The sequence below is a fragment of the Saccopteryx leptura genome, chromosome X, assembly GCF_036850995.1.
Source record: "Saccopteryx leptura isolate mSacLep1 chromosome X, mSacLep1_pri_phased_curated, whole genome shotgun sequence".
Lineage (NCBI taxonomy): Eukaryota > Metazoa > Chordata > Mammalia > Chiroptera > Emballonuridae > Saccopteryx > Saccopteryx leptura.
This window is the reverse complement of record NC_089516.1, coordinates 127,107,742-127,134,526: the sequence shown is the minus strand read 5'-3', so window position 1 is coordinate 127,134,526 and position 26,785 is coordinate 127,107,742. Positions and strand designations below refer to the sequence as shown.

The window sequence follows — 26,785 nt, the reverse complement described above, 5'->3', positions numbered from 1 at the left end:
CTGTGTAGAAGGAAGGACATGAGCAGAGGCATGAAGGCGTGAAACTACTTGGCATGTATGGAGAACTAAGAGGAAGCTGCCATTATTATAGGGAAGTGTTGGGGAAGAGGGTGGAGCAAGAGATGAGGCTGGAGGGGCAAGCAGAGCTATACAAGGGAGAGAGGGCCCAGCTTCCCCTGTTACGGAGTATAGACTTTATTCTTAGGTGAGCCATGGAAGCATGTTAAGCAAGTCAAATTTGCATTTTGATTAAACTATCTGTCAATTTTGGGGAAAACATTCGAATTACCTAAGAGATGAATTAAGAATTCTACTGAAAGGGTAGATTTGCAGATCTCGCTATGGTTAAGCTCAAGGCTCTGTTTTTCCAAGAAGGTTTGTCATTAGTCTGAGGCTTTTTTTAAATTTTTTTTTCTGAAGTTAGAAATGGGGAGGCAGTCAGACAGACTCCTACATGTGCCCGACCAGGATCCACCTGGCATGACCACCAGGGGCCGATGCTCTGCCCATCTGGGGCATCGTTCCTTTGCACCCAGAGCCATTCTAGTGCCTGAGGCAGAGGCAATAGAGCCATCCTCAGCTCCCGGGCCAACTTTGCTCCAATGGAGCCTTGGCTGTGGAAAGGGAAGAGAGAGACAGAGAAGAAAGAGAGGGGGAGGGGTGGAGAAGCAGATGGGCGCTTCTCCTGTGTGCCCTGGCCAGGAAGTGAACCCGGGACTCCTGCACACCAGGCCAACCAGCCAGGGCCTAGTCTGAGGCTTTTTTTTTTTTTTGTATTTTTCTGAAGCTGGAAACCGGGATAGACAGTCAGACAGACTCCCACATGCACCCGACCCGGATCCACCCAGCATGCCCACCAGGGGGCGACGCTCTGCCCACCAGGGGGCGATGCTCTGCCCCTCCGGGGCGTCGCCCTGTCGCGACCAGAGCCACTCTAGCGCCTGGGGCAGAGGCCAAGGAGCCATCCCCAGAGTCCGGGCCATCTTTGCTCCAATGGAGCCTCGGCTGCGGGAGGGGAAGAGAGAGACAGAGAGGAAGGAGAGGGGGAGGGGTGGAGAAGCAGATGGGCACCTCTCCTGTGTGCCCTGGCCGGGAATCGAACCCGGGACTTTTGCACGCCAAGCCGACGCTCTACCACTGAGCCAACCGGCCAGGGCCGTCTGAGGCTTTTTAAGGGGCATCTCTCAAAACAATTTACGGATTGATATATGATATCTTTCTGCAAAACTCAACATCATTTGGGGAGTCTCAGCGATTCTAAACAGTGCTTAAAGGAAACAGTAAAGAGAGTCTTGTCACTTCTACCATTTATTTATACTGCATTTATTCTTCACAATATCAGGTTAGGAATGCAAATTATGCTATGATCTCTTTGTTTCATTTAGCACAAATCATCGGGGAAGGCGCTCTTTAACCTGAGCTGCAGCCATCTAAATCTTGCTGAAAAAGAATATTTTGGATTAGAATTCTGTACTCATTCTGGAAATAATGTAAGTTGATTTTGTATAAGATTCTTTGTGTTTATAATTGCTTGTAAATGCAGTTTGCAGCTAGGTATGTATGACTCCAACCCCTAATTGAAAAATAGAAAAAACAAAACATTGAAACCCTTGCAAAATGACTGGATTTAATAACTATCTTCCCTCCTACCTTTCTATTAAGTCACCTCAGTTTGCCAAACATAAACTCCTGCACTCTATGCTCCTCTTTTGTCACTCTGTGAACTTTATCTATTTTGACTTTCAAGAAGCTGGACCTCAACCTCCAGAATTGTTTCCTCACTGCACTATGAATATTCAGAAGACTTGTCTTTCCTAGATTCTTAATATTCCCAATGTTCTTCCTGTTGGGTCCTGATTATTACCTGTTACCTTCCCAGAAAGGTTCATTATACCTATTAAACTGGCATTTAAGAGCTATAGCATTCAAACAAGGAGCCAAATGCTTTTGTTAGTTTTTGTAGCAACTAACAAGCTCTGTCTGTAACACTTCTGTTATCCTACAGGCAGAGGAGTAGTGATTTAAATGTCAACAACAAGGAGGTTATAGATCAACAATATTCACTGTCATTGAGTAAATACAAGGGAGCAGATTGTGTGTGGTAGAAGTATGTCAGCTCTTAAACATTACTGTTTCTAACTATCTTTAGAAGTCTAAATAGTCTTGGTATTTGTTTATTTCATATTTACTTCAATATGATACACACACACACACACACACACACACACACACACATGCTGTACTCAATGCCATGTTCTACCAAATTTTTCATTATTATCACAGGTCTGGTTGGAACTTCTGAAGCCAATCACAAAACAATTAAAAAGTAAGTATGGAAAATCATTTAAGGAATATAATTTCAAGTTAATACTAGAAAAGATTTCAGTATTCAGCATGCCACACTATCCCTCACCTCAGTATAAGGGGAGAAAAGAGCTTTGATATGATTAATCCATATATTTAGTGGATTTAACAATTAAAAATTATTTTAACTTTCCCTGAGAGAAGAAAATAATGCTGCCAAATCTTTGAATGAATTTGAAGAACCTTGGTAATTATAAGACTCTGTGGATAGGCTCTTGGAATATAACCAGGTTCTAGCACTGCAAGTCTTTCAGCATCCTTGATTTCGATCTTCAATGCCATTCACCTTCTGCCTGCAGATATTTTATTTTTATCCTGTCATAGCCATTGTTCATTTGTTTCAGTTTATATTTGAGTACCTACTAAGTAGGAAATATTTCCCCTGGCCCTATATTTCACAATATAATGTGTTGGTTCTCAAATTTTAGTGTGTATTAAGATCATTTGGGGTTTTTATTAAAATACAGACTACTGGGCCCCATTCCTGGGTTGGGGAGCAGCAACCTCTGTTTTCAACACATTTCACTGGTGTTTCTGATACTGGTGGATTTTAGTCAACACTTTGCAAAATATTCTCTTTTTTAATTAATTTTAATGGGGTGACATTGATAAATCAGGGTACATATGTTCAGAGAAAACATCTCTAGGTTATTCTGACATTTGATTATGCTGCATTCCCATCACCCAAAGTCCAATTGTCTTCCGTCACCTTCTAACTGGTTTTCTTTGAAAATCTTCTCTTATAGTGTCTCTTCCTCCACCTGCTCTTTATGTGTTGGTGTTTTCCACAACTGTCTCTTTCCCACCACAAAATGATAACATCATATTATTCCAGCAGGTTCTGAACTGATTCCTCTGACCCATCATATACACTACTCCCAAAGGGAACTATTGAAAATACAAATCTGACTACATCATTGTTCTTCTTAAAATGATTTCATGGCTCCATATTTCACTTAGAACAAAGTACAAACTCGTTAGCACTATCCACAAAACACTGGACTCTGCGTGCCTTTCTAGCAACTAGTCATTTTATATCCCTACCTGTCTTGACTTTGACTAAACTAACCTTAGCTATAGGCTTCTCAGATAAAATAGAGGATGCTGAACTAAATTGGAATTTTAAATTAACAAACAATAATTTCCTTCTATAAGTATGTCCCATGCAATTATTTATCTGAAATTCTAATTTAACTTAGAGTCCTATATTTTATTTGCTAAATATGGCAGCCCTACTCAGATTTGAACTTCTATAAGAAGCTTTATTTGACCTCCTCCAAACTCTTTTCCCCTCTTGTGCTTCTTCAGTAATCAGTGCTTGTAATATCTTCTGGTACTACAATTGTCTGTCTAGATATCTGTCTCTTATACTAGAATATAAGTGGCTAATTGTCATTTTATTCCCAATACTTGCTTAATACAATGCTTGGCATATAATAAGCATTCAAAAATATTTGCTAAATGATGCTAAATTCTGCATGTATGTGTTTGCTTTAGATGTAGAACTTCTTATTTTCAAATGCAAGTAGAAATGAAGGCAAGTAGATGTGTTTTAATGTAGATTTTAAGATACATAGAAGCATTAATCATACTTCTTCTAGTTCCTTTTATGATATCATTCAGCCATATGACATTCACTTGATTCTAAGAAAGAACCTTTCTCTCAACCAGGAATGCAAATCCCAAGTAGAAAATGGAATATTTTTTAAAATGGAACACTTTTTAAGAGAGGACACAATAGGCCTCAAAGAGTCACATCTTGACAAAAAGAATCTCAAAGGAAAAAAGGGTAGAAAAAGGCCAGGAGAACTTTCCGAATTGCTATCTAGAGAGACACAGTCCAGGAATAGCATCATCTTACAAATGTGAAAATTAAAACTTAAAAGTCTGTGAGGGAGTGATAGAGAGAGGAGGGTAGAGGAAAGAAAAATATGTGTGTGTGTTTGTGTGTGTAAACACGTGTAACTGTTGTGATGGACATGTAAATAAAACTTATGGAGATATTGTGTTTTAAGATCCTAAGGAGGTTGTTTTCAAATTTATGGTGAAATTTTTCCCAGTGGACCCTGGACATCTGCGTGAAGAGCTTACAAGGTATAGTACTTACCTGTGTGTCTTTTACATGATGTTACTTAAGAATCATCATTTCCATTTATCAGGGAATGGGCTTCTACTCCTCTTTGGAAAATTTGGCTGTCAGTCTCTCTCTGGGAGATGGTGAGGAGCTGCAGAGAAGAAAGACCTGGCTGGTACCCAGAAGTGCTAGTTTTCCAAAGAGTAGAGACTTCACAGAGAAGGAGAGATGTGTTCTAGAAATGGTAGAGGCATGGCTACCCACTTGGAGGTTATGCCATTAACAGCTGCAACAGAATGGTTGTTTTCATTGCATCTGTGTTCAAATCAGAGGGCAGCATGACAGAACAAGTGTAATGCCACCTAATTTACATTGATACTGAAAATAGTCTGTATGTATGTTCCATAGGTAGAAAGTGATGATGATGACACACTTAAAAAGAATTAAAAAGATAAAAAAGTAAAAACTTGAAATTATTATAAATTATGTATAATATAAATTATTGATAATGTTATTATAGTTATTTAATACTGTTACTAAAATTAATATAATTTAATAATAATTCATAATACATTCTTTTTTTAAATCTTACATTTTTTTAATCTTATTTTTTATTAATTTTAATGCAGTGACATTGATAAATCAGGGTACATATGTTCCAAGAAAATATCTCCAGATTATTTTGACCTTTGATTATACTGCATACCCCTCACTCAAAGTCAAATCGTCCTCCGTCACCTTCTATCTGGTTTTCTTTATGCCTTTACTCTCACCCCACCCCCTCCCTCTCCTTCCTCGCCCTCTCCCCACCCCTCCACCCCACTCCCTGTTACCATCACATTCTTGTCCATGTCTCTGAGTCTCATTTTTATGTCCTATCTAGGCATGGGTTCATATAGTTCTTAGTTTTTTCTGATTCACTTATTTCGCTCCGTATAATGTTATCAAGGTCCATCCATGTTATTGTAAATGATCCAATGTCATCATTTCTTATGGCTGAGTAGTATTCCATAGTATATATGTACCAAAGCTTTTTAATCCACTCATGCTCTGACGGACACTTGGGCTGTTTCCAGATCTTCGCTATTGTGAACAATGCTGCTATAAACATGGGGGTGCATTTCTCCTTCTGGAACTGTTCTATAGTGTCCTTGGGGTATATTCCTGAAAGTGGGCTGGCTGGGTCAAAAGGCAGTTTGATTTTCAATTTTTTGAGGAATCTCCATACTGTCTTCCACAGAGGCTGCACCAGTCTGCATTCCCACCACCAGTGTAGAAGGGTTCCCTTTTCTCCACATCCTTGCCAGCACTTATTCTGTGTTGTTTTGTTGATGAGCGCCATTCTGACTGGTGTGAGGGGATATCTCATTGTGGTTTTATTTTGCATTTCTCTAATGATTAGTGATGTTGGGCATTTTTTATATGCCTATTGGCATATCCTTTTTGGAGATCTGTATATCCTCTTTGGAGAAGTGTCTATTCATTTCTTTTGCCCATTTTTTGATTGAATTGTTTGTCATTCTGGTGTTGAGATTTACAAGTTCTATTTTTTTTAAAATAATTTTATTTTTTTAATGGGGTGACATCAATAAATCAGGATACATATATTCAAAGATAACAAGTCCAGGTTATCTTGTCGTTCAATTATGTTGCATACCCACCACCCAAAGTCAGATTGTCCTCCGTCACCTTCTATCTTGTTTTCTTTCTGCCCCTCCCCACCCCCTATCCCTCTCCCATTCCCCCCTCCCCCCCGTAACCACCACACTCTTATAAATGTCTCTTAGTTTCACTATTATGTCCCACCTACGTATGGAATAATACAGTTCCTGTTTTTTTCTGATTTACTTATTTCGCTTCGTATCATGTTATCAAGATCCCACCATTTTGCTGTAAATGTTTCGATGTCATCATTTCTTATGGCTGAGTAGTATTCCATAGTGTATATGTGCCACATCTTCTTTATCCAGTCATCTATTGATGGGCTTTTTGGTTGTTTCCATGTCCTGGCCACTGTGAACAATGCTGCAATAAACATGGGGCTGCATGTGTCTTTACGTATCAAGGTTTCTGAGTTTTTGGGATATATACCCAGTAGAGGGATTGCTGGGTCATAAGGTAGTTCTATTTTCAGTTTTTTGAGGAACCACCATACTTTCTTCCATAATGGTTGTACTACTTTACATTCCCACCAACAGTGTATGAGGGTTCCTTTTTCTCCACAGCCTCTCCAACATTTGCTGTTACCTGACTTGCTAATAACAGCTAATCGAACAGGTGTGAGGTGGTATCTCATTGCCGTTTTGATTTGCATTTCTCTAATAGCTAAAGAAGATGAGCATCTTTTCATATATCTGTTGGCCATTTGTATTTCTTCCTGGGAGAAGTGTCTATTCATATCCTCTTCCCATTTTTTTATTGGATTGTTTGTTTGTTTGTTGTTGAGTTTTATGAGTTCTTTGTATATTTTGGATATTAGGCCCTTATCTGAGCTGTCGTTTGAAAAAATCATTTCCCATTTAGTTGGCTTTCTGTTTATTTTGTTATCAGTTTCTCTTGCTGAGCAAAAACTTCTTAGTCTGATGTAGTCCCATTCATTAATTTTTGCCTTCACTTCTCTTGCCTGTGGAGTCAAATTCATAAAATGCTCTTTAAAACCCAGGTTCCTGAGTTGAGTACCTATGTCTTCTTCTATGTACTTAATTGTTTCAGGTCTTATGTTTAGATCTTTGATCCATTTTGAGTTAATTTTTGTACAGGGGGAGAGACTGTAGTCCAGTTTCATTCTTTTGCATGTGGCTTTCCAGTTTTCCCAGCACCATTTATTGAAGAGGCTTTCTTTTCTCCATTGTGTGTTGTTGGCCCCTTTATCAAAAATTATTTGACTATATATATGTGGTTTTATTTCTGGACTTTCTATTCTGTTCCATTGGTCTGAGTGTCTATTTTTCTGCCAATACCATGCTGTTTTGATTGTCGTGGCCCTATAATAGAGTTTGAAGTCAGGTATTGAAATGCCCCCAGCTTCATTCTTTTTCTTTAGGATTGCTTTGGCTATTCAGGGGTTTTATAGTTCCATATAAATCTGATGATTTTTTGCTCTATTTCTTTAAAAAATGTCATTGGAAGTTTGATGGGAATTGCATTAAATTTGTATATTGCTTTGGGTAATATAGCCATCTTGATTATATTTATTCTTCCTAGCCAAGAACAAGGTATATTCTTCCATCTCATTATATCTTTTTCGATTTCCCTTAACAATGGTTTATAGTTTTCATTATATAAGTCCTTTACATTCTTTGTTATGTTTATTCCTAAGTATTTTATTTTTTTTTGTTGCAATCGTGAAGGGGATAATTCTTTTGAGTTCCTTCTCAGTTGTTTCATTGTTGGCATATAGAAAGGCTATTGACTTCTGTATGTTAATTTTGTATCCTGCGACCTTACTGTATTGGCTTATTGTTTCTAGTAGTCTTTTTGTGGATTCTTTGGGGTTTTCGATGTATAGTATCATATCATCTGCAAAAAGTGATACCTTTACTTCTTCTTTACTGATATGGATGCCTTTTATTTCTTTGTCTTGTCTGATTGCTCTGGCTAGAACCTCTAGTACCACATTAAATAAGAGTGGAGAGAGTGGACAACCCTGTCTTGTTCCTGACTTAAGGGGGAAAGCCTTTAGTTTAGTGCCATTTAATATGATGTTAGCTGATGGTTTATCATATATGGCCTTTATCATGTTGAGATATTTTCCTTCTATACCCATTTTGTTGAGAGTCTTAAACATAAAATTGTGTTGTATTTTATCGAAAGCCTTTTCTGCGTCTATTGATAAGATCATGTGGTTTTTGTTCTTTGTTTTGTTGATATGGTGTATTACATTAACCGTTTTACGTATGTTGAACCATCCTTGAGATTCTGGGATGAATCCCACTTGATCATGATGTATTATTTTTTTAATATGTTGTTGTATTCGATTTGCTAGTATTTTGTTTAGTATTTTAGCGTCTGTATTCATTAGAGATATTGGTCTGTAGTTTTCTTTTTTTGTGCCATCCTTGCCTGGTTTTGGTATGAGGGTTATGTTGGCTTCGTAAAATGTGTTTGGAAGTATTGCTCCTTCTTCAATTTTTTGGAAGACTTTGAGTAGAATAGGAACCAAGTCTTCTTTGAATGTTTGATAAAATTCGCTGGTATAGCCGTCAGGGCCTGGACTTTTATTTTTGGGGAGGTTTTTAATGGTTTTTTCTATTTCTTCTCTACTGATAGGTCTGTTTAGGCTTTCTGCTTCTTCTTGACTCAGTCGAGGAAGGTTGTATTTTTCTAGGAATTTATCCATTTCTTCTAGGTTGTTGAATTTAGTAGCATAAAGTTTTTCATAGTATTCTACAATAATTCTTTGTATATCTACGGTGTCTGTGGTGATTTCTCCTCTTTCATTTTGGATTTTGTTTATATGAGTTCTTTCTCTTTTTTCCTTGGTAAGTCTTGCCAAGGGTTTGTCAATTTTGTTGATCTTTTCAAAGAACCAGCTCCTTGTTCTATTGATTTTTTCTATAGTTTTTCTGTTCTCTAATTCATTTATTTCTGCTCTGATTTTTATTATCTCCTTTCTTCGGCTGGTTTTGGGTTGTCTTTGTTCTTCTTTTTCTAGTTCTTAAGGTGTGAAGTTAAGTGGTTCACTTGGGCTCTCTCTTGTTTGTTCATATATGTCTGAAGTGATATGAACTTCCCTCTTATCACTGCTTTTGCTGCATCCCATAGATTCTGATATGTCGTATTGTCATTTTCATTAGTCTGTATATATCTTTTGATCTCTGCACTTATTTCTTCTTTGATCCATTCATTTTTTAAAAGTATGTTGTTTAGTTTCCACATTTTTTTGGGATTTTTTCCCTCTTTTTTGCAGTTGAATTCTAGTTTCAAGGCTTTATGATCAGAAAATATGCTTGGTACAACTTCAATTTTTCTGAATTTGCTGATGTTGTTTTTGTGGCCCAACATATGGTCAATTCTTGAGAATGATCCATGTACACTGGAGATAAATGTATACTCAGTCACTTTGGGATGAAATGTCCTGTAGTTGTCTATCATATCCAGGTGCTCTAGTGTTTTGTTTAAGGCCACTATGTCTTTGTAGATTCTCTGTTTGGATGACCTATCTAGAGCTGTCAGCGGTGTATTGAGGTCTCCAAGTATGATTGTATTTTTGTCAGTTTTTGTTTTAAGATCAATAAGTAGCTGTCTTATATATTTTGGTGCTCCTTGGTTTGGTGCATATAAATTAAGAATTGTTATGTCTTCTTGATTCAGTGTCCCCTTAGCCATTATGAAATGGCCATTTTTGTCTCTGAGTACTTTTCCTGTCTTGTAGTCAGCATTATCTGATATGAGTATTGCTACACCTGCTTTTTTTTGGATGTTATTTTCTTGGAGTATTGTTTTCCAGCCTTTCACTTTGAATTTGTTTTTATCCTTGTTACTTAGATGAGTTTCCTGTAGGCAGCATACAGTTGGATTTTCTTTTTTAATCCATTCTGCTACTCTGTGCCTTTTTATTGGTGAGTTTAATCCGTTTACATTTAGTGTAATTATTGATACTTGTGAGTTCCCTATTGCCATTTTATATCTTGCTTTCTGTTAGTTTTGTGTCTTGTTTGATCCTTCTCTTTTGTTTTTCTATCTTTTGTTTTTATTTGGTTGTATTCCATACATCTTTCCACTGTTGCTATCTTTTTTATCTCATGTGCTTCTGTGGTGGTTTTTTCAATGGTGGTTACCTTTGAATAATGAAAAGGGTCCCTACCCTGTTCATTATAGTGAACTATTTTGTGAGTACTTTTGCACTCCATCGTCCTTTGCTACTGTTAAACTCCATCTTCTCCCCCTCTTTCTTTTTGTTGTTGTCACAGTTTAAATTTGGTTTATTGTGTTCTTCTTGGAGCTTTTACTTGTGGCTCTGTTTTTTTTTGTTCTTTGTATCTGATTAGAGAACCCCCTTTAGTAAATCCTGGAGTGGGGGTTTTCTGATGATAAATTCCCTCATCTTTTCTGTATCTGTGAATGTTTTTATTTCTCCTTCATATTTGAAGGATAGCTTTGATGGGTATCGTATTCATGGCTGAAAGTTCCTCTCTTTCAGGACTTTAAATATTGGGGTCCACTCTCTTCTAGCTTGTAGAGTTTCTGCTGAGAAATCTGATGATAATCTAATGGGCCTTCCTTTATATGTTGTATTCTTCTTTTCCCTGGCTGCCTTGAGAATTTTTTCTTTGCTGTTGGTTTGTGTCAATTTCATTATGATATGCCTTGGAGTAGGTTTGTTGGGGTTAAGAAAACTTGGAGTTCTGTTTGCTTCTTGAACTTGAGGCTTTAGTTCTTTCCACAGGCTTGGGAAGTTCTCATCTATTATTTGTTTGAGTATGTTCTCCATTCCATTTTCTCTCTCTTCTCCCTCTGATATACCTATTATTCTTATGTTATTCTTTTTGATGGAGTCAGATAATTCTTGTAGGGCTATCTCATTTTTTTTAATTTTTGAGTCTCTTTCTTCTTCTCTCTGTTGTGCCTCAAGTTGCTTGTCTTCTATTTCACTAATCCTCTCTTCTATCTGACCTGTTCTATTAGCTAAGCTTTTACTTCGTTTTTCAGCTAGTGAATTGAGTTTTTCAACTCTGTTTGATTTGTTTTTATAGTTTCAATTTCCTTGGACATATATTCTTTGTGTTCATTGAGTTGTTTTCTGAGCTCCCTAAATTGCCTTTCTGTGTTTTCTTGTATATCTCAGAGGATTTTTAGGATTTCTATCTTGAATTCTCTGTCATTTAGCTCCAAGGTTTCCAATATATTAAACTTTTTCTCCATAGATTTTTCCTCATCTAGCTGTGTTACCTCTCTTTCTTTTGTATCCATGATATTCGATTTTCTCTTCCTTAATGGCATCTGAGGGTGGTTTTGTTGATAGTATTTATGAGATTTAATAAAGAATAAATAGTTTAAAAAAATAATAAAAAAAATCGAAAAGAGTTGTTTTTTTTAAAAAAATTAATGAAATAAAGAAAAATAAAATAAAATAAAAATTTAAAAAAAAAAAAAAGGAAATTATTCCCCCCCTCCTTTTTTCCTCTCTTCTCCTCTACCCTCTTTCTTGATAAAATCTTGTGGTGGACTGTGAATTATAACAAACAATGCCTGTGATGGAGGGCCTGAATTGGGGAAAAGTAATAAAGGGGCAAAAAAAAAAAAAAAAAAAAAAGAAAGAAAAAAGAAAAAAAAAGAGCGTATGGACCCACAAAAAGCAAATAAGGAAAAAATTTAGGTCAAGAATAAAATGATTTGCTTTTAGGTGTTGGTTGTCTAAGAGTTATGATGAGAGGATTAAGAGGAAAATGGAAAAATGGGGGGACAAATTAAAAAATTACTATTGTATTTAGTGGAACAAGAACTAGATAATATGGAGAGCCAGGGATGGGAGCACTGCTAGTGAGTTAAAAAGGTGAAGTAAAAAACCCCCAAAATGCCACAAACATAAGTTTGAGTCCCAGATAAGATAATTTGTTTGTTATTGAGGTTTGAATGAGAGGAGATGTAAAGGAAAAAGGAAGAAACTAATATACAGGGAGAAAAGAAAGAGAGAGAGAGAAAAAAAAAAAAGAGGGAACCACTAAAAGAAGAAAAAAGAAAGGAGAGAGAGAGAGAGAGAGTTAAGGGTTTTGGAGTGCAACCCTCATAGAGAGAAAGGAAGAGAAGAGAAAAGATAATGGGAGATGTAACACTTATGGGTAGTGTAGTTCAAGGAGAGGAGAGAGTAAGACCGGTAGAGAGTTAATCGGCCAAATTGGAGGAGGAAAAAAAAAAGTATCAAGAATGAAGATAAGAGAAACAAACGAACAAATATAATAAAATGGGATAGGTTATAAAGTCTGCAGATTATTCTTGATTTTGAGAGGTTATCTTCTTGCTTTTTCTTTTCTCTCCCTCTTCCTGGTCGTTGACTCTGTACCCCGGGTTTTGCCCCTTTGCCACGCTCAGGTGGAGGTTTGCAGTTGATAAGCCTCTATGGCAATGTCATGTATTGTGCTTTAGTCTCGTTGGCAGTCGAGGCTATTAGCATTTATAGGCTCTGACAGTGAGAGAGTCCGTGTTCCTGGAGCCTTTCTCCTAGTCTTTCCTTCCTCAATTAGTAGCCTGATAATCCAGCTATGGGGTTGCTGCTGCCTCTGCCTGGATAGTAAGAGGCTCAAAGAGCTGGCAACTCCCCACTCTATTTCCACTCAGCACAGGGCTCTGGGTACGGCTCAGTCAGTCAGAGCTGCTAGCATAATCAGGCGGGCTTTCCACGCACTCACAGACCTCTGGCTCTGCCACTCTGTCCGGTAACACAAGCGGGTGCCCACTTCCGGGGCGCTTGGAGAAAACTCTCACTCACTGGCTGCGCGCGCAGACCAGGATATCTGGCCAGCAGTCTCACGCTCTGAGTGAAACCCCCAACCGCAGGGAAAAGTTGCAGCGTTGGAATTGAGTCTCGCTCCGTCCCCGTGTGCGGCTTTTGCAAGGCTCTGGGGCGGCCCGAGATTCCGCTTTGGCCCACACAAAGGCCCCTGACTCTGCTCCTCTATGCGATGACACGGGCGCGCACTGCCGAGGCACTCGGAGGAATCGCTCACTCCTTATCTGCGCGCGCAAACCAGGATATGAGGCCGGCCGCTTTCCCTCTGAGTGAAACACCCTCGGCAAGGAAAATCTCCACCATTGGAATTAGTTCTCACTCCCTCCCGTGCGTGGCTTTCCCAGGGCGCTGGGGTTGCCCAGAGACTCTGCCCTCGGCCCACAGAAAGGCCTCTGACCCTGCCTCTCCGTGGGGCAACACGGGCACTGACTCCCGGGGCCTAGGAAGAAATCTCTCGCCCACTAACTGCGCACCAACCAGGAGACCGGGTAAAATGGCCGCGCCGCTTGTCTTTCTTTGTTTGGGTTTGGCGCGAGTGTTAGCTTGTATTGCCCGGGTTGCCACAGGATCAGATTTTCCTCGGCTTGGATCTCCGTGCCACAGCCTGGTTCGGCCGTTTGTATTCACCCCCTTTGCCCGCCTCAGTTTCTATATTCACAGTTACCAGAGAAAGCCGCCCTGTTTAGGTTAGTGAGGAAGGCGGAGCATTTCTTACTCCCTATTTCCTTCGGGGTTTGGTTATATATTTAGCCAATTTTTCACTCAATCATACCTTTGGGTGTATTGCGAAGCATCTGGAAGCTCCAAGTATAGGTTTTTCTGTTTCTGGTTGAAGATCTTGTTGAGTTTTGGGGGAGATTTATCGGTATCGCTTCCTACCCCGCCATTACTCTGACGTCATCTCTACAAGTTCTTTTAAATTTGGGTTATTAACCCCTTATCAGACGTACCGTGAAATATAATCTCCCATTGTGTAGTTTGTCTTTTTATTCTGTTCTTATTGTCTTTGGCTGTGCAAAACTTTTTATTTTGATATAGTCCCATTTGTTTATCCTGTCTTTTATTTCCCTGGCCCGTGGAGAAAAATCAGCAAATATATCACTGGGAGAGATGTCGGAGAGCTTACTGCCTATGTTTTCTAGTAAGATGCTTATGGTTTCATGCCTTACATTTAAGTCTTTTATACATTTTGAGTTTATTTTTGTAAATAGTGTAAGTTGGTGGTCTAGTTTAATTTTTTTGCAGGTTGCTGTCCAATTTTCCCAACATCATTTGTCGAAGAGGCTGTCTTTACTCCATTGTATGCCCTTACCTCCTTTGTCAAATATCAGTTGTCCATAGAGCTGTGAGTTTATTTCTGGGTTCTCCATTCTGTTCCATTGATCTATGTGCCTGTTCTTATGCCAGCACCAAGCTGTTTTGAGTACAATGGTCTTGTAGTATAGCTTGATATCAGGAAGTGTGATACCTCCCCCTTTATTCTTCTTTTTTTAAGATTGGTGAGGCTATTCGTGTTCTCTTTAGATTCCATATAAATTTTTGGAATATGTGATCTATATCTTTAAAGTATGTCATTGGTATTTTAATTGGTATTGCATTGAATTTATAAATTACTTTGGGTAATATAGACATTTTAATTATGTTTATTCTTCCTAACCATGAGCATGGTATATGCTTCCACTTGTTTGTATCTTCCTTGATTTCTTTTATCAATGTTTTATAATTTTTTGAGTACAAGTCTTTAGTTCCCTTGGTTCAATGTACTCCTCAGTACTTTATTTTTTTGGTTGTAATAGTGAAGGGAATGTTTCCTTAATTTCTCTTTCTGACTGTTCATTGTTGGTGTATAAAAATGCCTCTGATTTCTGAGTATTGATTTTATATCCTGCCACCTTGCTCAATTCATTTATCAGGTCCAGTAGTTTTTTTGACTGAGACTTTAGGATTTTCTATATAAAATATCATATTATCTGCAAATAATGATAGTTTTACTTCTTCTTTTCCAATTTGGATGCTTTTTATTTCTTTTTCTTGTCTGATTGCTGTGGCTAGGACTTCCAGAACTATGTTGAATAAGAGTGGTGAAAGGGGGCACCCCTGCCTTGTTCCTGATCATAAGGGGATTGCTTTTAATTTTTTCCCATTGAGTATGATGTTGGCTGTGGGTTTGTCATAGATGGCTTTTATCATGTTGAGGTATGTTCCCTGTATTCCCACTTTGCTCAGAGTTTTGATCATGAATGGGTGCTGGACTTTATCAAATGCTTTTTCTGCATCTATTGAAATTATCATGTTGTTTTTCTCCTTTCTTTTGTTTATGTGATTAATCACATTGATAGATTTGTGAATACTGTACCAGCCTTGCCTCCCCAGAATAAATCCCACTTGATCATGGTGTATGATTTTTTCAAGATATTGCTGGATCTGGTTTGCTAATATTTTGTTGAGGATTTTAGCATCTATATTCATCAGGGATATTGGCCTATAATTTTCTTTCTTTGTGTTGTCTTTGCCTGTTTTGGAATCAGAATTATGCTCACCTCATAAAAGAAGCTTGGAAGTCTTTCTTCCTCTTGAATTTTTTGAAATAACTTGAGAAGGATAGGAGTTAGTTCTTCTTTGAATATTTAGTAGAATTCACTTGTGAAGCCATCTGCCCCAGGACTTTTCTTTGTTGGGAGTTTTTTGATAACTGTTTTGATCTCCTTTGGTTTAATCTGTCTGTTTAGGTTTTCTGATTCTTCCAGATTGATTTTTGGAAGATTGTATGTTTCAAGGAATTTGTCCATTTCATCTAGGTTGTCTAGTTTTTTGGCGTACAGTTCTTCATAGTATTTTCTTACAATCTTTTGTATTTCTGTTGTGTCAGTTGTTATTTCTCGCCTCTCATTTCTAATTTTATTTATTTGAGTCCTCTCTCTTTCTTGGTGAGTCTAGTTAAAGGTTCATCAATTTTGTTTACCTTTTCAAAAAACCAGCTCCTAGTTTCATTGATCCTCTGCATTGTTTCTTTAGTCTCTATGTCATTTATTTCTGCTCTGATCTTTATTATTTCCTATCTTCTACTACATTTGGGCTTTACTTGCTGTTCTTTTTCGAGTTCTTTTAGATGCAGGGTTAAGGTGTTTATTTGAGATTTTCCTAGCTTCTTAAAGTGTGCCTGTAGTGCTATGAACTTCCCTCTCAGTACTGCTTTTGCTGTGTCTCATAAATTTTGAGTTGTATGCTCATTATCATTCGTTTCTAGGAATTTTTTTATTTCTTCTTTGATCTCATTCTTAATCCATTCATTATTTAACAACCTGCTATTTAGTTTCCATGTGTTTGAGAATTTTTGAGCTTTTCTGCTGTGATTCATTTCTAGTTTCATGCCATTGTGATCAGAGAAAATGCTTGATATTTCAATCTTCTTAAATTTGTTGAGACCACTTTTGTGACCTAATATGTGGTCTATCCTAGAGAATGTACATGAGCACTTGAAAAGAATGTATATTCTGCTGCTTTAGGGTGAAAGGTTCTGAAGATATCTATTAAATCGAGTTGATCTAGTGTGTCCTTTAAGTCTGCTCTTTCTTTGTTAATTTTCTTTCTTGAGGATCTCTCCAGTAATGTTAGTGGGGTATTAAAATCCCCTACTATTATAGTGTTGCTGTTGATCTCACTCTTTATATCCATCAAAGTCTGCTTTATATATTTAGGTGCTCCTATATTAGGTGTGTAGATATTGATAATGGTTATATCTTCCTGTTGGATTGCTCCCTTTATCATTATGTAGTGGCCTTATTTATCTCTTACTATATTCTTTGTTTTAAAATCCATTTTGTCTGATATAAGTATTGCTACCCCAGTTTTTTTTTTCATTTCCATTTGCATGAAATGTATTTTTTCCATCCTTTTACCTTAAACCTATGTACATCTTTTGTTTTAAGGTGTGTCTCTTGTAGACAGCATATGTACGGGTCTTATTTTCTTATTCATGCAGCTACCCTATGTCTTCTGTTTGGATCATTTAATCCATTTACATTTAAGGTTATTATTAATATGTAGTTGTTTATTGCCATTTTTTTTCTTTAAAGCTGTATTCCTCTTTTGCTATATTCTTTTCCCACTTTAATCTGTTTACACCATGCCCGTTAACATTTCCTGCAGCATTGGTTTGGTTGTAATGAATTCCTTGAGCTTTTTTTGTCTGGGAAACTTTTTATTTCTCCTTCAATTTTAAATGATAGCTTTGCTGGATAAAATAGTCTTGGTTGTAGGTTCTTGTTCTGCATTACTTTGAATATTTCTTGCCATTCCCTTCTGGCTTCAAGTGTTTCTGTTGAGAAGTCTGATGTCATCCTTATGGGGGCTCCTTTGTAGGTGATAGTCTTTTTTCCCTAGCAGCTTTTAATATTTTCTCTTTATCACTTAGCTTTGGTATTTTAATTATGATGTGTCTTGGTGTAGGTTTCTTTTGGTTTCTTTTTAGTGGAGTTCTCTGTGCTTCTTGAATTTGTGAGAGTTTCTCCTGCATTAATTTAGGGAAGTTTTCAGCTATGATATGTTTGAACAAAGCCTCTATCCCTTGTTCTTTCTCTTCTTCTTCAAGAACCCCTATGATGCGGATGTTACTTCTCTTTATGTTGTCACAGAGCTCTCTAAGAGTTTCCTCAGACTTTTTGAGCCTCTTTTCTTTTTTCTTCTTTGCTTTCATGCCTTCATTCCAGTTGTACTCCAACTCGCTGATTTGATCCTCAGCTCTATCCATCCTGTTTTTAGTTTCTTCCATTGTGGTCTTCATTTCTGATATTGTATTTGTCATCTCCGACTGATTCTTTTTTAATATTTCAATATCCTTTTTTATACTTGCTATTTTTTTATTTAGGTGTTTGTGAATACTATCCATTGTTATTCTAAGATCCCTAAGCATCCTTACAATCATTATTTTAAACTCCGCATCCGGAAGTTTGATTATTTCCATATCATTCAGTTCATCTCCTGAAGGTTTCTCTTGTGGTTTCATTTGGATTGCACTTCTTTGTTTTCTCATTGTGTCTGGGTGTTTGAGTGTTTTCTTTGTAGAGCTGGTTGAGTCTAGGCTTGGTGTTGTCTGCTTCCAGTTTTTACTTGTGTTGTTTCTAGGTCTTCTTGGGTTGGCATCAGCTATTATTTGTAATCCACTTTAGGATTTGGGCCACTTTGAAGTCTTGATTTGTTTGTTTTCTTAACAGGTGTTTGTCTTGTTTGCTGATCTCAGCAGGGGGCTTATTGAAACTATCCAGGAATGATGTGGTTGTGACCTGAGGCTCTGAAGTCCTCTTCTGCCAGTTAATCTCTCTGGGGGTGGGTTGCTTTCTCAGCTTCAGTAGGGGGAGGTGTATCTCAGATCTCGATGGAGACCTGAGTTACTGCCCCTCCTCCCCACTTCTTGTTTTCAGCTGTGTCTTTTTGCACTGATTGGAGCTGGGGAGATGTTTGTATCTCTGTGACATGGAAGTACTTTTGTATTTTGCTTTGTGGAAGGGTCAGCCCCTCCCCCAGTTATGGCTGCCTCCAGCACTGAATGAGTCAGGTTTTCATGTCATCACCTCTATTCCTCTCCCCCTCACCATTTCTCTCTCTCTCTCTCTCTCTCTCTCTCTCTTTTCTTTTTGGAAGTCAAGTGGGCCCTTTCAACACACCTCATTCCCTGGTCGCCAGGCAAGTGGCTGTGAGCAGTATTTACTGCTCTTTTCCTTGGGGTGAGAGCCCAGCCTCACCCCCCCCTCTGTTCCTGTAAGCAGGGGAGATTCAGGCGCTCCCTACCAGGTTTTTTGTGGCTTCTTCTTTGCTCCTTGGTTTTTGAAAGCTGTTCTTGTAGTCCAGATTTGGTTTTTCATGCTGATTGTTCATAAATTAGTTTATAATCCAGTTTGGTGGTGTGAGCTGGCAGTCTGTGTGTCTGCCTATTCTGCTACCATCTTCAGGTCTCCATAATACATTCCTATGATTTATAAAAATAAAATATTTTTATATTTATTAAAACTTAAAAAGTTAAAAGTAAAAGGTATAAAACACTTTAAAAAGTGTTTTTATACTTATTAAAATGCCCTTTAAAATTATAACTTATATCCTGACCTGTGGTGGTGCAGTGGATAAAGTGTCGACCTGGAAATGTTGAGGTTGCTGGTTCGAAACCCTGGGCTTGCCTGGTCAAGGCACGTATGGGAGTTGATGCTTCCAGCTCCTCCCCCCTTCTCTATCTCTGTCTCTCCTCTCTCTCTCTCTGTCTCTCCCTCTCCTCTCTAAAAATTAATAAATAATAAAATAAATAAAATTATAATGTATACTTACTTCTGAAAAAACACATTTCAACATCACAAAACCTTACTCTACTTTCCAGACTTTAATTTAGAAATGATATAAGAAGTAATGTAGTCCAGCCCTCTTGCTTTATAGATGAGAAAACAGGTCTTGAGAGCTAGTGTGAGTTAGCCAAAATCACAGGATATTGGCAGTTATTCTCCCTGAGGTCTTCCAACCCACATGGTTTAAGGCCAGCTCTTTTCATCCATTTCTACTGGGTTTTTTCTTTCCTGAGTAATCTTTGCAGAAGTCATTTTTACAAATCAGCCTCTCTTCTCTCCACATTTGTGAGTTGTATGCCACTTTCCCAGATAACTTGATATCTTGGTATCTATATCAATTTGCATTTGCTAATCCATTTCAGTTGAATCTCAATTTGTGGCCAATTTTGATAGAGATCAATTTTCTCCCCTTGTCCCTCCAAAGAATGAGAAAATCTATGTGATGATAAATGATTCATCAGCTGTTCAGAACAAGGATTCGGTATTTGTAGCAGAGACCTGCTTTCTTAACAGCAATGAATGTGTCAAATGACAAGAAGTTTCCCTTTTTTCTTGCTAGGAGCAAAATGAAATTTACTTTTCCTTTAGCAATTGAGGTTGATGATTGTATTTACATCTATATTAGAAAGCAAACAATGGCAAAGGTTAGAATTTCTATATTATTTCCCCATTGATCCATCTAAGCAAACTTAGCTATTGTTGGCTTGAGAATGATGCCTTGTTTGGTTCCAGTACATGAGCTTATGAGACTGGTGTGCAAATATAGTTTTATAATTGAATCATCTCTAATTTATTAGAGGAGTTTACAACTGGCAGAATTATAGTGACAAATATTTTTGTAAAATGAATAATTACCTGCTAATTTACCTGTTTTTTTTCTAATCTGGATTTTCATCTATCATCTAAAATTAATTTTGTTTCTCATATTGCCTTCAAGGCTTTGTTTGTTTTAAAGATAAGTTTATATAGATTTATTTAAACAAAAGGAAACACACACAGCCTGACCTGCTGTGGCACAGTAGATAAAGTGTCAACCTGGAATGCTGAGGTCGCCAGTTCAAAACCTTGCATTTGCCTGGTCAAGGCACATATGGGAGTTGATGCTTCCTGCTCCCTCCCCCTTTCTCTCTCTCTATCTTCCCTCTCTAAAATGAATAAATAAATAAATATTTTAAAAAAGGAAACACACACAGGAGATACTCAATAAATGCTTTTATGTATAAAATAAAATATTAGAACCAAGTTTGGACCATGGAATAAAGCATCTAGTCACCAAATCTTAATTATACACATATTTTCAAAAGCTGATTCTCTTTTGATATTGGCTTAAAATTATGATTCAAATGCTATCTGTTTGGCAAAGCCCTAGATACCAACTAGCGCTGCATGGATGCCTGATGAGCTATTGGTGGGACAAGGACAGTTTAACTCCATTATTGTTTTTGAAAGATAGAGAGAAAGAGAGGCAGGGAGAGAGAGACAGGAACATTGATCTGCTCCTATATGGCCCCTGGCTGGGGAATTAAACATGACAACTTCTTCTCTCCGGGACAACGCTTCAACCAACCTAGCTATCCGGCCAGAGCTTAATTTTTATAGAGATAGAGAGATTAAGGTAGAAAAAAAGGAAGGGGAAAGAAAACATTTGCTGTTCCACTCAGTTGTCCATTTTTTGGTTGCTTCTTGTATGTGTCCTGACGAGGAATTGAACCTGCAACCTTGTTGTCTTGGGATGACACTTTTAAATGACTGAGTTAACTGGCCAGGGTGTTTCATTCCATTTGTCATATAGTAATTCTATATCTTCTCTGTGCAAAATGCTGGTTCTGTGCAAAGTGACACAGAGTAGGTGGTCTAGGCAAAGGGATGGAAGCATGGTCTCAAGTCCTTGATTTCTTAAACACAATTTTTGGATAAGAGGAGGTCTAAATTCAATGTCAAACATGAGTTCTGGCCACAGTTTCACTATTTTTGAGTGACACAACCTTGCCTAAATTACCTAACATTTGTCTTCCCATAATTGTGAAATGGGGTGATTATTCCTGTCAACCCCTTAAGTTGTTTTGATAGTGAATACTTGATTGGATTTTGTAAACAGAGCACTACCAGCCTCCCGAGCAGGCTGATTCTTGCTGAATTTCCCTTTCTCTTTGCCTGGATATGTGACTTTGCTACATGGCAAAAAACCACCAGAAGATAATAGGCCAACTCTTTCAAGTTGGCGGGAAGATTTGACCGGAGTGATTCCTAATGGCTATGAGGACTGCCAAAGTGCTGAATCAGTTGAGTTGTGGTCTAGTGTGGGTTTGGGGCTGAAGCAAAACCTTTGTATTACTCACCACCCCAAAAAAGTATCTCACTGACTGGGGGTGCCATTTCTTCCTTGGAACATTTTGGATCTTGGAGAAGGGACACACTCTTTCTTGTTTCTGTTTCTTTCTGAAGAGATTTTCCACAACTTCTTTACAGGTATCTTTTTACTCTCCAAATAAAGAAGGATTTGTCTCTAGGAAGGCTTCCATGCAGTGACAACTGTACAGCGTTGATGCTATCTCACATCTTACAATGTAAGTAGCAAATGTTAGTTTTGGGGTCTATCAACCAGGCAGAGAACTAAGCAAAAGAGCTGAGCACCCTCAGTGTGCCCATCACTATGTTAGGAGAGAAAGGCTAGATAAGATAAATAGAAACAGCAGGCTCCGAAGAAAGAGGCTGTCTTTGTAGTCAATGAAATATGAATTCAACTCCTGTCTCTACTACATCCTAACTGTTGTAGCCTTGGATAAAGTCCTCTACGTTCTCAATGCCTAAGATTCCTAGTCTTTAAAATAGTGACAAAAGACAATTTTGTCAGAGAGGCTGTGTTTATGTAGATTAAAAGTAATTTTCTTCTATCTGGGTCTAACTTTCCCCTCTCATTGCCTGTGGCTTGCTGTCCAGGAACATGTTTGGACTGATCCAGGTATGGACTTTGCCAAGCAGGCCACACTCTTCCTACTTGCCCCAGGGTACATTTCTGGCATGCACTTTCTGTGGCACATTGTCACATTTAGTGTGTTGCTCTGTATCATGATTTCAGAGAACAAAGCACGGAGTATACCAGGTAGAGAGGCTAAAAGGGAAAAAGGCCCAAGGTATCTATTAGAGTTCCCAATACACTAGCAGTCAAGCAGTTGGACTAGGCTGAAAAATGAAGGCAGGAAGGATCCTGGAAAAGAATGAGGGTTTGCTTGGGAGTGGGTGAAGCTGTGCAGATAAGGATGCTTCTGTATTCTTAAGGACAGGGCTGAGGCAGTTAGAGATAGTATCTCCTCTTCTAGGGCTCATTGTGCTTTCTCTTCCACAGATACATTCCAAAAATAGGCTATTCCTTACCATTCCAGCAGGATCATAAATTAATTTTTGTTTGTTTTACCAGTTTATCTATTTATTCCTATCCCTTACATTCCTGAAAGTCAAGAATGGGGAGATTTCTGTTTTCACTGGGAACTCCACAATGAAGTGCTTGGATAGGGACAGTGTCTGAATCAGTGTTTACCAGTGACTATTGATTGGGGCAAATGATGACAGCTCCAGAATTTCAGGAAAACAGTGAGAAGTGAAAGTAATAGTAATCAGGGACTTTTTATGGAGGATGTAGCTTTTGTGCTGGGTCTTAAAGGGACATGTAAGAGTTGGATAGATAGCAATAGGCAGGAAAAACTGCATGAAAAAATGGTAGTGGAACAAAAAGTCATATAAACAGAGGGTGCAGCTCAAGTGTAGTGTCTATTTAGGAGAGGTGGCAGAAAACTAAACATCATTTTGAAGGGCCTTTAATGCTAGGGACACTAACCATATGTCCAGTATTGTGCTTAGGTTGGTGGGGGTCACACAGTAGAGAAAATGGAGAAAACAATGTTGGAAGACTCATCCTTCTCCATTAGCTGCCTATTAAAGCAGAAGTCAGAGGATTGAAGCTTCCTGACAGCCTGTGATAAGGGAGGCCAATTCCAGTGCTACTGGTTCAGCATTATAAATTTGAGCATTCCCTGGTGGCCATTTCAGACACAGTACAGAACATTTTAGTTTTTCTAAAGGATATTTTGTCAATAGCTGCTTTTTCGAGAGAAAAAAGTTAAAGTTTCAAGGAGTCAGCTCTTGATAATCCATCTATGCCAGATTATTTCACTGGATGCTAAAGCAGTGTGCAGAACATAACCAGATCGCTCATTTATTTACTAATTTATTCATTCATACAATATTTATGTTTCAGCATTCAAGAACCTCCAAATTCTGACCTTCTCATCTGCTTAATACTTTCTTATATACCCCTTTGGCTCTAGCCAGACACTCCTTTCCAAACACAATTTGTGCATTTCATTTGATCTTATTCAAAAGTTTGAGAAGCAATTAATTTGTGCACTTCAAATCAATCTTCATTTTTATGAATGCCCTTAGGAACACTTTGTCATTCATTCAACAAAAATTTATTGAGAACCCACTACATTTCCAGTTCCTATTATAGGCACTGGGAACATAGCAATGAATTAAGCAGAGAAAAATTCTTGCCTTCATGGAGCTCACATTTTAGCAATGTAAGAGAATCAGGCTATTGTAACATGGACCAAGATAACCAAAATAAGGAAATATATCTTTTATGTTAGAAAGTGATAAATGTGTTGGAGAAAATAAAGTATGAAAAGGAGGTGGGGAATTCTGGGGGTAGGTACTGAATTTTTAAATAAAGTAGTGAAGATAAGAGTAACTGTGAAGGTGACAGATAAGCAAAGACTTGAAAAAGATGAGAGAGCAAGCCATGTAGAAACCCAGTGGAAGTAAATTCCAGGCAGAGGGAACATCTGGCACAATGAGCCTGAGGTCGGAGCATGTTGGAATATTCAAGAAATATTAAGCAGGCTTTGTGGCTGCCTGGAACTGAGAGAGGGGAAAGTAGTCATGGAGAGCTGTAAAAGCATATTAAAAACCTAGAACAGTACTCTAAAATGGAAAGCTATTGAAGCATTTAAAGCACAGGAGTAAAATGATTTGAATTAGGTTTTAATAATATCATGTTGGCTGTTATAGTGAAAAGAGAAACTTGTAAGAAGTAGTAAATAAGCCATAGAGATATAACACACAGTATAATGAATAGAGACAACAAACTGTACTATAATTATGTAATGTGGAAATATTGCTTCAATGCAGTTGATCATGTTATAATATATATAAATATATCAAAGTAACACCCTGTACATCTTAAATTTGTACAATGCTTTCTATCAAATTTATTCAATGAAAAGAAAAGGAAAATAGACCTTATGAGAGAATAGTGGAAGTGGGGAGATCAGATAAGAGGCTATTGCAGTAGATGAATAATTGTAGTTGGACCAGCCTAGTAACAGTGAAGGTGCTCATAACATTTCGTACATCTGTAACTGATATTTACTCATTTGTATATTTTAGGTTTCTTCCTAGATTGTCATAGTCTTATATGGAGAGAAACATGGAGTCATATGTGTTCTAATATTTTTCTTAGTGTTAATAGAGGTTGTACAGCTCAACAGTTTTTAGTAAATTTACAGAGTTGTGTAACCATTAGCACAATCCAAGTTTACAACACTTGAATTACGCTAAATGAGCTCTCGTTCCCATTTGCAGTCACTCCCTGTTCTCATCCTCACCTTCTGCAGCCACTAGCTTAATTTCAGTTTCTATAGATTTGTCTTTTCTGGGCATTTCATGTAATTAGAATGATAAAATATGTGGCCTTTTTCATCTGGCTTTTTTTTCACTCAGCATAATATTTTTGAAATTCATGAATGTTCTAGCACGAATCACAACATTTTTTTCAAAAATTGATACTTGTTGAAGTATCAGTTTGTGGATTTTTCACATTTTATTTCTATTTACCTGGTCATGGACATTTGGGTTTTTTCCAATTTAAGTAATGTGAATAATGCTTTTTTATTATTTTATTTTATTAGATTTATTGGGATGATGTTGGTTTGCAAAACTATACAGGTTTCATGTGCACAACTCAACAAACTGCCATCTGCCCATCTTGTTGTGTGTCCTCTGCCCCTAGCAACATCTCTTTCTGTCCACATCCCCCTCACTTTGCCCACCTCCACCTAGTTCCCACCCCCCTTTCTCCGGCTGCCACCACACTGTTGACTGTGTCTATGTATTAGGTATATATGTATTTTTGGCTAATCCTTTCACCTTCTTTCATTCAGTTCTCCCCTTCCTTCTGACAGCTGTGTGAATAATATTTTTAACATTCATGTGGACATATGCTTTTATTTCTCTTGGGTAGATTCCTGGGAGTGAAATTATTGCTTCATCTTACAATAATTTATGTTTAACATTTTAAGAAACTGTCAAACTATTTTTTAGATTATGACAAAAGAATCAGAAATGCATGTGGCTTTCAATTTCTCCATACTTCACCAACACTTGATGTTATCTTTTTGATTGTGACCATTCTAATAGACATGAAGAGGTATATCATTATAGTTATATTTAGCATTTCTATTGATCAATGTCAAATACCTTTTCATTTGCTTAGTAACAATTGTTAATAAGGAATTGTTTATTAACAATTCCTTTGTTTTTCTTGGTAGAATGCTTATTCAAATATTTTCCCCATTTTAAAATGGGTTATAGTCTTATTGAACTTTTTTTTTTTGACAGAGACAGATAGAGTCAGAGAGAAGGACAAATAGGGTCAGACAGACAGGAAGGGAGAGACATGAGAAGCATCAATTCTTAGTTGCAGCATCTTAGTTGTTCTTGATTGCTTTCTCATATGTGCCTTGACCGGGGGGCTACAGCAGAGCAAGTGACCCCTTGCTCAAGCCAGTGACCTTAGGCTCAAGCAAGCAACCTTGAGCTTCAAGCCATCGACCCTTGGGCTCAAGCCAGAGACCACGGTGTCATGTCTATGATCCCACGCTGAAGCCAGCAACCCCACGCTCAAGCTGGTAAGCCAATGTTCAAGCCGAATGAGCCTGTGCTTAAGCCAGTGACCTCAGGTTTCAAACCTCGGTCTTCCGCATCCCAGTCCGATGCTCTATCCACTGCGACACCACCTGGTCAGGCAGTCTTATTGAACTTTAAGAAATTTTTATATCAGAATATTCTGATATAGCCTTTATGAGATATGTAATTTGCTATTTTCCCCCAATCTAGACCTTGACATTTTTTCTTAATGTTGTCTTTTGGTTGGAATGCAACAGTTTTTAATTTTGATGGAGCCCCACATTCTCATTATGGTTTAGTGGATCATGCTTTTAGTGTAATATCTAAGAACTCTTTACCTAAGGTCATATAGATTTTCTCATAATTTTTCTTCCAGAACTTTTATAGATTCACCTCTTTAATTTAGGTCTATGATCCATTTTGAATTATTTTGCATGCTTACATGGTACATGTTGTAAGATAGGAATCTGCCTTCACTTTTTTTCCACTTTTGGATGTCTATTTTGACTCATTTTTTGAAAAGACAATTATTATTTTCCCATGGAATTATCTTGGCATCTTAGTAAAAAATTAATTGTCCAAAAATTTAAGGGCTTATTTCTGGAT

The 26,785-nt window shown here is 37.7% G+C and overlaps 1 protein-coding gene across 1 annotated transcript in view; it reads left to right on the top strand.

The window, feature by feature from the left end:
- FRMD7 (FERM domain containing 7) overlaps positions 1-26,785 on the top strand; it is a 57,341-nt gene that overhangs the window by 18,870 nt on the left and 11,686 nt on the right. Inside the window, exons 3-6 of the mRNA XM_066357881.1 lie at positions 1,386-1,490; positions 2,284-2,326; positions 4,380-4,458; positions 21,686-21,783. Of these exons, the coding sequence (XP_066213978.1) occupies positions 1,386-1,490; positions 2,284-2,326; positions 4,380-4,458; positions 21,686-21,783 (325 nt within the window). The remainder of the gene's footprint in view (positions 1-1,385; positions 1,491-2,283; positions 2,327-4,379; positions 4,459-21,685; positions 21,784-26,785) is intronic.